Genomic DNA, 11,100 nt, shown 5'->3' on the forward strand with positions numbered 1-11,100 from the left:
GTCTTATCAAACCAAAGTACAAGGGCCCTGTATCATATCCAGATCTGAGAGCAATGGACAATGAGCGAACAAGAGGAAAATCAATTCATTTGAGATGTGGTGCTGGAGACAAGTGCTGAGGATACAGCCAAAAACACAAATGGGACCTAGAACAGATCAACTCTGATATCTCCCTGGAAGCCAAGATGATAAAGTTGAGGTTGTTGTACTTTTGGCCACATCTTGAGAAGACGAGACTCACTAGAAAAAGCAATAATGCTAGGAAAGGTGGAGGGATGTAGAAAGAGAGGAAGACCACATGCTAGATGGATGGACCCTTTTAAGGTGGCCATAGGTATGAGTTTGCAGGACCTACGCTGAACGCGGGTCTTGGAGACGTCTCATCCACAAGGCCACCATGCGTTGGGATTGACTTGAAGGCAGTTAACAACAACAACAACAACAACAAACAGGTACTGCCTTACTCTTTAATCTTTGACCAGTGTGCGCAGAATATGAGATATCTAACTGAACCATAACAATGGCAGCAACAAATATAGTACCGTCTTTCCTTTCTTGCAGCGATTGTTCCTTAACTTGGTTGCCAACTGTCAACAGTTTCCCGGAATCTTCTCTTATCCTTTCCTGATTGGTTCTTGCAATTGTATTAGTCTTCCAAAGGACGTCTTTTCAGAACAAATATGGCTGCTGGGCGGATTCCTCCTCTACTCCTTGGTACAGAAAGACAGGTTTGCATGGTCTTTGCTCCTTGGTCCCCAAATCTCTCAGGGAAACAGTATTGGGGAAGAATGGCTTACCTGTCAGCAGGACTCCAAGTCCCTTCAAGTCTTTTCTGGCATGAAAACTCTGTGATAGGTTTGTATTTCTTCTTCATCTTCCTCTTGGGTGCCTTCAAGTCGGTTCTGACTCATGGCGACCCTAAAGCCAACCCATCACAGGGGTTTCATGGCAAGATTTGTTCGGGGGGTTGGGTTGGACGAAAGATCGTGACTTGCCCAAGGACACCTTGGTGGGTCTCCATGGCCAAACAGATCTTCAAGGACTTCAGCTCCCAGAATTCATTTATATCCAAAGGATCCAAAAAAGGTGACTTGTTCCAAACTTTGATATTCCCCAATGCTTTGTGGTCCAACCGAGGGATGGGTTTGAATTTCTCCTGAGAAGACCCCTTTCTTCTTCTCCTTCTTCTCCTGCAGCTCAGTCCAATTTTTGATCCCGAGCGTCAAGAATGAAATCGAAGGGAAGGTAGTAGCAAAGATGAATTTGGATGAAAAGGTGAGTCCAGATTGAACCATCTCTGCCATTTGGTTCAGGATAGAAAAGCCAACGTCTGGCAACAGCAGAGGACAGATCACAGCAGGAATCGACATCTCAGCAATGCAGGGGGACCTTTTGCATCCTTATCTCCATCCATGAGATTTCAGAACCCCAGCCAATGTGTTTAAGGGATAGTTGCTGCATGCCTTTAACCTTTTTTTAATGCCTTCGATACTCAAGCATCATTCTCTCTCTCCCACAGAAGCTGACGGCTTCGTTTCTCTGGATAGCGATCATCTCTTCTTTCGGATTTGCCCAGTATGGTTACAACATCTGGGTAGTCTACTCACCGTCCGTGGTAAGTTTCTTGGGGCAGGGGTCAATCCATTTTGTATTCCTGGTCCTCTCTCATCATTTTTACCATTACGAAAGGGGTTTGGAGACTAGAATCAGGAATTGTTATTACAAATAGTTAGATATTTGTACCTAATTCTGCCCCTTAATATAATAACTTGTAATCCTCTCCATTTAGGAACCTTTCGTGAAGAGCAGGGACAAAATGAGGGCATCGTCCCCCTAAATAAGAATTACTTCATCTCCGTCATGATTTTTTAACATTATTATTACTATTATTATTATTATTACGTTTATTTGTATAGCGCCATAGGCTTTACATAGCGCTTTACAAAGGAGAGAAAACAACAATCCAGTTTCTTCAGTTTGATGCCATGTCTTGCATTAATGTAACTTCAAATGTCAGTTGAGCAATTGGGCAGCAAAAGGGAACGCAAACACAAATGGATGCATTGTAGATATTTAGGATTGTCGATGTCTCATGCTCCGCAATGCTAGAAATTTGGGGAATGAAGGGGCTTTTCATTTTGGGGCGGCAAAATTTGTATTTGGGGACCATGGGCTCCTTGGGGCAGCTCTCCAGATAGACCCCTGGCTGGCCAGCCCTAATTCGCATGCATACATACTAGACTATCTTTCTTTCCTAGCTGATACGAGACGTCTATCAGTTAGATCCAGAAGGTGTGGAGGTCACAGACAGAGACCCCCAGCACATGCTGTTAATAATGGCATTCTCCATGAGCATGTTCCCCATCGGAGCCATAGCTGGGGCTCTTCTGGTCGGACCCATGGTGGATAAATTTGGCAGGTACTGTCGATAATGGCAACAGATGAAGTCCCACAACATTTCGTCATCTGTCACTACGCTGCAGAAACACAATGGGACCTTGTTAGGGAAGACAGGCATCTGGGCACTGGCAAGAGTGCTCCAATGTGCATCGGGCGTTTCTGATGTGCATCGGGCACTCCTGATGCACTTCAGGCACTTCTGTTACGTATCAGGTACTACTGATGCACACCAGGCACTTCGGATGTGCACTGGGCATTCCTGATGTACATCAGGCACTTCTGCTACATATCAGGGACTTCTGGTGCACATTGGGCACTCCTGATGTATGTCAGGCACTTCTGAAACATATCATACAGTTCTGATACACACTAGGCACTTTGGATGCGCATTGGACACTTCTGATATATATCAGGCACTTCTGATGCACAATGCACACTCCTTATTCACTTCCGTCACTCTGATACAAATCATGCACTTCTGGTGCACATTAGGCACTCCTGATGCACACCAGGCACTCCTGTTACATATCAAGTACTTCTTTGGATGCACTCTAGGCACTTTGGATGAGCATTGGACACTCCTGATGTACAGCAGGCACTTCGGATACATATCAGGTACTTCTGATGCACATTAGGCACTTCAGATGAGCATTGGGCACTCTTGATGCACACCAGGCACTTCTGATACATATCAGGTACTTCTGATGCACGTTGGGCACTGATGCGCATTGTGAGGAGAGCAGGCACACCCATCATCCTGAGTGCTTTGGAGAAAAACTGGGACAAAAAAAATGCAGCAAACCAATAAAGAGGAGCAAGTTGTGGGGAAAGCAATGTAAACATTTCATGTGAGCTTTTAGCCAAATTTAGGGGGCGAGGGAAAGAAAATAGGGGGCAATGTATCCTTGTTTTTAAGGAATGGTTGCAAAGTCTCCAGAAAATGAGGGGGGAAGGCAAAGAAACCCTGCAGTTCTTTTTCTGAACGATAACCTTTGGTTCTTTCGATGCTCCCCATCCTGTCTTTTCAGGAAAGGTGCCTTGGTGCTGAACAGCTTTTGCTCCACAATTGCCTGTTTGTTCATGGTTGGTGCCAATATGGCTCGTTCGTTCGGATTTATTATGTTTTCACGCTTTCTCATGGGAATAACCATGGGTGAGTTTAAACAATAGATGGGTTGGTTTGGTGTTTCCCTTCCCCTGTCTTCTTAACAGACTGCTACACAATCTGAAATTGGCCTGAAATACCTGTCGAAGGGACGGGACAATCCCGCATTGTTTTGAAATCTTCCACATTGTAGGTGATGCCACACTGCAGAAGAGGCAAGCCATTTTCTGAAACAGCTTGGCTCTTCCAACTCTATGATAAATTAATTTCAATTGATATTATTATTGCTGAGATGATGTACTGCGTCGTATTTTACTGACTGTATTTGTATGTTTTTATCAGGCTGCAACTCCGCCTCGATCCGCAGGGAGAGGCGGGGAAATATAAATTATTATTATTATTATTATTATTATTATTATTATTATTATTATTATGTCCTAATTGCCAAACAAGATGCCAGCCTATGTCTCCATGCTTTTCAAACGGATGCCCTCACAGAGCTCCAATTGAGAAGTTATATGTTCACATCACATCACACAAACGCATTGGCGTCAATAGGGGGGTGCAGGGAGTGTGGCATGCAATAGGTGTCATAACTCATTCAGTGATTAATGAGTAACAGTAGTACAAAAACCATTCCTAAAGATGCTGTATGGTGTGTTACGGGAGGAGGTCAATGTGGCGGAGGGTGACACCATAAGTTAGCGCACCAAGTGATGCAAACCCTAGTGACGCCACGGCATACATGATGCGAATAACCCCTTGATTTATTCTCTAACCAGGTGTATACTCCAGTACGGTGCCATTGTACCTCACAGAGATCTCTCCAGTGGATTCGAGGGGAATCATCGGCATGCTGCCACACTTCTTTCTAGTCTTAGGCGTCCTGATCGCTCAGATACTTGCGTTTCGTGAAATCATGGGGAACGCCGAAGGTAAATCCGAGAGGTGCCTCTCTACGGCTAGAGCAAATAAGGTGCGTCGCCCGAGTTAATAACCGTACCTTCTTGTGCAGGTTGGCCAATTGTGATGAGCCTCTCTGGTATACTGGCATTATTCCAGTCCATCCTCATGCCTTCCTTTCCCGAAAGCCCCAGGTATTTGCTGATTGTGAAGAAAGATGAAGAGCAAGCAAGGCAAGGTACAAATGACTTGGGGATAATGGTATTGTAAAAAGTCTTATATCATTTAAGTCATATATCATTTAAATGGCTATCAAGGGGATTATCTTGCTTTTAAAATACAGTGGTCCCTTCCCTTACGCGGGGTATCCGTTCTGGACCCCTCTCACGTAAGGGGAAAATCATGTATGCACAAACCTATATAATGCAAACTTCCTCTTCCTGTCTAAGTGCTTTGTTAATGTCATATACTTTTTTTCCTTTCTGTTTTTTAAAGATGTAATTTTACTGAGTGAGTGTGACTTGCCGTTACACTGCATACCGAATGCTAGGGTCAATCTGTAGTGGGCACAGCATGTGTCTGCTGTTTCCAAAAGGAGGACCAAGCTGTGTTCTCGAAAGGCTGACCCCAAAGCATTTGGTACATGTAAAAAGGCCTCCGACTGCCACCAATCTATGGTGGGCACAGCTGTTTTCCACTGTTCATGCTCTCAGATCTACAGGTGACAGAGAAAGTAGCATGTGAGGCTCAATTCGGGACTGCTGAACTGTAGCACCATGCCAGCTGTGATCCCAGCGGGCAGCGCTCCCTTGGCATTTGGCACATGAAGCCATTTCGCTGTGTACCAAATGCTGGTGCCCACTCTCAACAAGTCAAGGAATATGGTATTTTGTAAGTCCCATGTGGTCTCAATATAGGACCGGACTTCAAGCCCCTAAATTTGGGTCATGCCATAGATAAAAAAATTGGGTACCTAGAAACCCTAGTAAAGTGGGATCACTGAGGTCAGATGTTACCATGCCCGTCCCAATACTTGCATCCCATTGTGGGAGGAAGGTGGGATAGAAACCCTTGAAATCAAATAAATAAGTAAATAAATTGGGTCTGGCACCGGAGACGTTCTCCACCAGCTTCAATGCAATCCTCTGTGTGATTTCTTCGATCCAGCCCTGAAGCAGCTGAGATTCAACCAGGATGTGGAGGGTGAGATCGAAGAGATATGGGAGGAGAACGCGCATGAGGTGGAAGATGAAGACATGAATGCCCTGAAGCTGGTCTGCTATCAAAAACTCCGGTGGCAAGTCCTGTCCATCATTATCTTGATGGCCGGCCAGCAGCTCTCGGGGGTCAATTCGGTGAGCGAAGCTCCGTCTTGAACGATCAAGGAGATGGGCCTAGGAAAAGATAGACCCTGGGAACGGTTTTACCAAACAGAAAGTCAGATGCTGTGGTGTCAACATTGTTTGAGCATTGGACTAGGACACTGGAGAGCAGGGTTCGAATTCCAGCTCGCCCGCTGGGTGACTTTGTTTAAGTCACACTCTCTCAGCCTCAGAGGATGTTAAGGGCAGATCTCCACCATCAAGAAATCTTGCCGAGAAAACCTCCATAGGGTCCCCAGAAGCCAGAAATGAGTTTCCATGGCTGGTGAGGATTCAAACTCTAGTCTAGTCCTGGTCCAATGCTCAAACCTCTGCACCATGTTGGTTCTTTATTTGAACCATAAAACCCCTGAAATAAAGAAATTTAGGATAGTAAGGGTTGTCGATATGTGTTGCCGAGAGTTGTGGTGGTAACAAGGCAACCTTGTGAGGTTTTCTTGGCATGTTGTGTTTGGAGCGGGTTTGCCATGACCTTGCTCTGAGGCTGAGAGAGTGTGACATGCCCAAAGTCACCCACTGGGGTTTTCTCGGCTGATATGGGATCCAAATCTTGGACTTCCAAGGTTGTAGTCCAACATGCAAACAACTACACCGCTTTGAGTCTTCACTTCCCTTGAAATGTACATAATATGTCCAGCACACTGTTCCATTTCATTCATTTAAGTTGTCCTTGTCTCATTTCAGGTATACTACTATACAGAGAGAGTCTACCTGTCCACAAACATAGGGTCGGAAAAAGTCCGATACATCAGTGCATCCTCATCCATCCTTATCTTGATTGCAATGGGGTTTGCGGTAAGCCTCGCCTGCCTTTTCCTTCAACCCCACTATATATGTCCTGAAGCCTAGTCCGCTCCAAAAGTTGGATTTCCCTAAATGGTGGAATGGCCTGCCGAGTGACATTCGACAGCTAAACATGCTGTCCGAATTTAAAACACTTTTCAAGATGTTATGTTGGAACCGAGGCCACACAATGATAAAAAGCCTATGTCCCAGTTGAAGCCGTGGCGGCTAGAACTGAACCGCTTCTTGGACTCTTCTTGAGTTGGTCTGGCACTTGGCTGGACTCTGAACCTGTCAGCAAGGGAAATCAGTTTGCAAACTGGGCTGTGTCTACACTGCAGGATTAATGCCGTTTTGATGCCGCATTAACTGCCATGGCTCAATGCTATCAAATTCTAGGGTCTGTAGTTTTTTTAGATGTTTAGCTTTCTCCGTCAAAGAGCTCTGGGGGGGACGGCATACTACAAATCTGTGGATTCCAAAGGATGGAACCATGCTACTTAAAGCAGAGTCAAACTGGGCTAATTCTGCAGTGTGGCAGCGGCCTGTCAGCATCTCTCGTCCTCTCTCCCTTCTCTGTCCTTCCTCCAGCTGACTATTGTGGACTCCAAGGGGCGGAAGGTCCTGCTTCTTGTCGGCTTTGCCATCTGCAGCGTCCTCTGTATTGTGTTAACCGTGATGATCGAACTTCAGGTTGGTCATGCAAAATCTCAAGCAAACACCTGCTTCCATGCATGAAATGGTTCGCCAGTGGGAGTAAAAACCTTTTATGCCAACCCTGCACATGCCACAAAGAACTGTGCATGAACTGTTGTTGCAATTGTGTGACCAGATGTGTAGGTATTTGTCTCACACCCTCCTAACTGTTCCAGTTTGGCAAGGACACTTTTGATGAATCCTCTGCCTTCCCACTTTCCTGCTCCTTGTTTTCTCCCTTCGTCCTCAGCTAACTTCAGTTCCTGCAAACTGAGTTCAAAATGCAAAAGGACTTTCTGCAAAGGGGGAAAAGGAGAAGAGGACAGGGAAGAATCTTGCCCTTCTCAGTAAGTTTAGGCAAAAGGAAACTGCTGCAACCTTTCCTGAATGCCCCGTTTCCACTTGGAACTCAGTTTGCAGCAATTGAAGCAAGCCGACAATAAAGGAGGAAAGCAAGTGTAGGAGAAAGAAACGGGGGATCCAAAACACATTGCAGAAATAATCCAGTCTGAGACCACTTTAGCTGCCCTGGCTCAGTACTAGGGAATGCTGGGAATTGTAGTTTATTGTGGCCCCAGAGCTCTTGGACAGAGAAGGCAAAACGTCTCACCAAAATACAGGTCCCAGAATTACCTCGCATGGAGCCAGGGCAGTTTAAAATGGTCTCAAACTGGATTATTGCTACAGTTTTGAACACCAGGGACATTTTACAAGAAGCTGGAAAAGTGGGATTTATCGGGAGGTGATACAGTTTGACAAACCCGGGAATGCGGAGGGCCGACTGTATAGGCATTGGGAAACTACTCAGTTGGATTTTGTGCAGATGGAAAGCCATTTACAAAGACCAGGATTCCAGATGTCTTTAAAAAGAAGGGGCCAGGGTCCTCTTATGATAAGGGAATGCCAGGCTGTCTCCTTCCTCTTTGCCTGAAACATGACCAACTTTCTCCAACAGAACAAAGCCTCATGGATGCCTTATGTCAACTCTGTCCTCCTCAACATTTTCCTCGTCGTACATGCTGTCGGGCCTAGTAAGTACCAAGACGAAGAAACACAAGGTGCAACATGGCATAGGACAGTGATGGCGAACCTATGGCACGCGTGCCAGAGGTGGCACCCAGAGCCCTCTCTGTGGGCACATGTGCCTTCACCCCAGCATAGAGTTTGCCAGAGTTTGTTATTAGAAAGCCAGAGGGACATGGCACTTTGCAATAAATAAGTGGGTTTTGGGTCGCAGTTTGGGCACTCGGTCTCTAAAAGGTTCACCATCACTGGCATAGGAGTTTATCCCATGAATATCCTGGGGAAATCGTGTAATTACGCGTAACGATTTCACACGACGCCGCACAAAACCCGCCATTAAAGTGGTCGCGAAGAAGCATTCACGCACATCTTTTTAATTCCGGGATTTTGGCACCAATGCATTTCCTAATATCACTTTATTTGTGCGACTGCATGTGATAGTCATTCACGCAATTACTCGCCATTTTCGCCTTTCTTGCGGGATGCTTTAAATGCACTTTAATCTCCCTTTAATGCCGAAATTAGCCCCCGTTGGATAAACTCCATTGATAAAATTTAGCCAGGGTTAAAATTTCTAGACTTGTATATGAGTATATACAGTAAATAAGGAGCCATCCTGCCTGGAAAATGAAATATCTGTCCTTTCCCCCCAGCCACCCTCCCCAACCTGATGATCGGCGAACTGTTCCTCCAGTCGTCCCGGTCCTCAGCGTATGTCATTGGGGGATTTGTGCATTGGATCATACACTTTTTTACCATCTTTTCATACATGCAGATACAGGTGAGTAGTTGCGCAGGTCAGTTGGCAGGGGAATGGGGGTCCTGAACCCGTGAACATAGGCGTGAGTCACGGGCTGCGCATGCGCCCTGCATGGGGGGCTCTACATCTCCGACCATTATAGCACCAAAGTGAACTACAGCCGCCACCATAAATACCACCCATCTGAGTTGAACCAGCACATTCCCCCGTGGCATGTATGGATATCACGGTAATAATTTATCAGACAGGACTTCAACATGAGTTAAACATGATTTGGTCTATCGGGGCTTAGCGTTACAGAATGCCAAGGCTTAGTTGCTGTTATTTTTACGTCGGCCCTCCATATCTACGGATTTCTTTATCCATGGATTCAAGCAGCCATGGCTTGAAAATATTCAAAATTCAAAAAAGATATAAATTCCAAAAAGCAAATGTTGCTTTTGCCATTTTACATAAGGGCCCTCATTTTACTATGCCTTGTATTTAATGGGACTTGAGTGTCTATGGGTTTTGGTATTCACAGAGGTCCTGGAACCAGACCCCAGAAGATACCAAGGACCCATTGTAATAATAATACTCTATTGTATTTAATGGGACTTGAGTGTCTATGGATTTTGGTATCCACAGAGGTCCTAGAACCAAACCCCAGAAGATACCAAAGACCCATTGTAATAATGATAATCTATTGTATTTAGTGGGACTTGAGTGTCTATGGATTTTGGTATCCACAGAGGTCCTAGAACCAAACACCAGAAGATACCAAGGACCCATTGTAGTAATAATAATAATAATAATTGTATTTAATGGGACGTGAACATCCACAGATACTGGTATCCATGGAGGTCCTGGAACCAAAACCCGGGGTTACCAAGGACCAATAATAATAATAATAATAATAATCTATTTTATTTAATGGGACTTGAATGTCCACAGATTTTGGTATCCCTGGAGGTCCTGGAACCAAACCCCAGAAGATACCAAGGACCCATTGTAATCACTATAACAATAACAATAATAATAATCTATTCTATTTAATGGGACTTGAACATCCACAGATTTTGTTATCTGTGGAGGTCCTAGAACCAAAACCCGGAGGATACCAAGGACCAATAATAATAATAATAAGGCAAGAAAACTGTATACTGTATGTCCATTCCCACCTCTCTCTCTCTCTCTCTCTCTCTCTCTCTCTCTCTCTCTCTCTCTCTGTGTTTCTTTTCTGTTTTGATTTGCAGCCATACGTCGGGGCCTACAGTTTCCTTGCCTGCTCCCCTATATGTATAGCCACCTTTTTATATATCTACAAGAAGGTCCCAGAAACCAAAGGCAAGACCTTTCTGGATATATGGAAGCTTGTGCCAGGCTATGAGGACCAGAAAGCGGTACCTGTATTTGAGATGCAGCCAGACCAAGAGAAACTGGAGGAGCAGGAGCTGGAGCAGGAGCAGGAGGAGAATGGAGAGCCTGAAGAAGTTTGATTTTTAATAGTTTAATAATGCCCTAATAACAGAGCAATGATCCAAAAAGAAACTTCTCGTTGTCTTTGGTTTTCTCGGTTTGCAGGTTAGAAGGAACCTGGTTGTTTTACTTTCTGGCTTAAAAAGCATGCGCATGTGAACAAAGCACCTTCTTAGTTCCCTGGTTGGCATACCCTCTATTATTTGTCCTAATTTTGCACTGGCAATCCCAGTTGATCCTCTGCCATCCCACTTTTCCAGCTGCTTTTAATATGCCCCCAGTATTTCCCTCCCTGGAAATGAAAATGTGGAGTGAACATGGAGAATTTGAAGTTTCCAAATGATACTGGCCAATATTTTGGTGCCAAATTCGAAAGTTTGCAGCAGTCAGAAATCGGTAGGCATTGCAAATCAGGCAGAAAGGACGGCAAAGGACATCCTGGCCATGTCAGGATATAATTTGAATAAGATAAAATAAAATTGCTCTGCTGGTTTTAATCTGAGCTTTAAAACATCTATCCAAAGTGCTACACTTATTTAGAAGATCAGCAACTTGGATGCATTCTTTAAAATTTGGACTAAAACCCAGAG

The 11,100-nt window shown here is 44.8% G+C and overlaps 1 protein-coding gene across 1 annotated transcript; it reads left to right on the forward strand.

Annotated features, from left to right (window-relative positions):
• The first annotated feature begins 1,267 nt into the window (after nucleotides 1-1,267).
• Nucleotides 1,268-10,530, forward strand: LOC149307679 (solute carrier family 2, facilitated glucose transporter member 5-like). Its single transcript, XM_089536795.1, has 12 exons — nucleotides 1,268-1,275; nucleotides 1,498-1,615; nucleotides 2,259-2,419; nucleotides 3,429-3,553; nucleotides 4,288-4,440; nucleotides 4,521-4,646; nucleotides 5,576-5,763; nucleotides 6,475-6,585; nucleotides 7,165-7,266; nucleotides 8,225-8,300; nucleotides 8,946-9,073; nucleotides 10,288-10,530. The coding sequence occupies exons 1-12, from the start codon at nucleotides 1,268-1,270 to the stop codon at nucleotides 10,528-10,530; spliced, it is 1,539 nt and encodes a 512-aa protein (XP_089392921.1).
• The last annotated feature ends 570 nt before the right edge of the window (nucleotides 10,531-11,100 follow it).

This window comes from Sceloporus occidentalis, unplaced genomic scaffold (genome assembly GCF_023333645.1).
Source record: "Sceloporus occidentalis isolate IW3139 unplaced genomic scaffold, rSceOcc1.0.p SCAF_8, whole genome shotgun sequence".
In the NCBI taxonomy this organism is placed as follows: domain Eukaryota; kingdom Metazoa; phylum Chordata; class Lepidosauria; order Squamata; family Phrynosomatidae; genus Sceloporus; species Sceloporus occidentalis.

What these genes read in the sequence shown, in the direction of transcription:
- LOC149307679 (XM_089536795.1), top strand. An exon ending in TAGTCTACTCACCGTCCGTG is followed by an intron (nt 1,616 to 2,258) that starts GTAAGTTTCTTG and finishes TTTCTTTCCTAG; the next exon opens with CTGATACGAGACGTCTATCA. An exon ending in AATCATGGGGAACGCCGAAG is followed by an intron (nt 4,441 to 4,520) that starts GTAAATCCGAGA and finishes CTTCTTGTGCAG; the next exon opens with GTTGGCCAATTGTGATGAGC.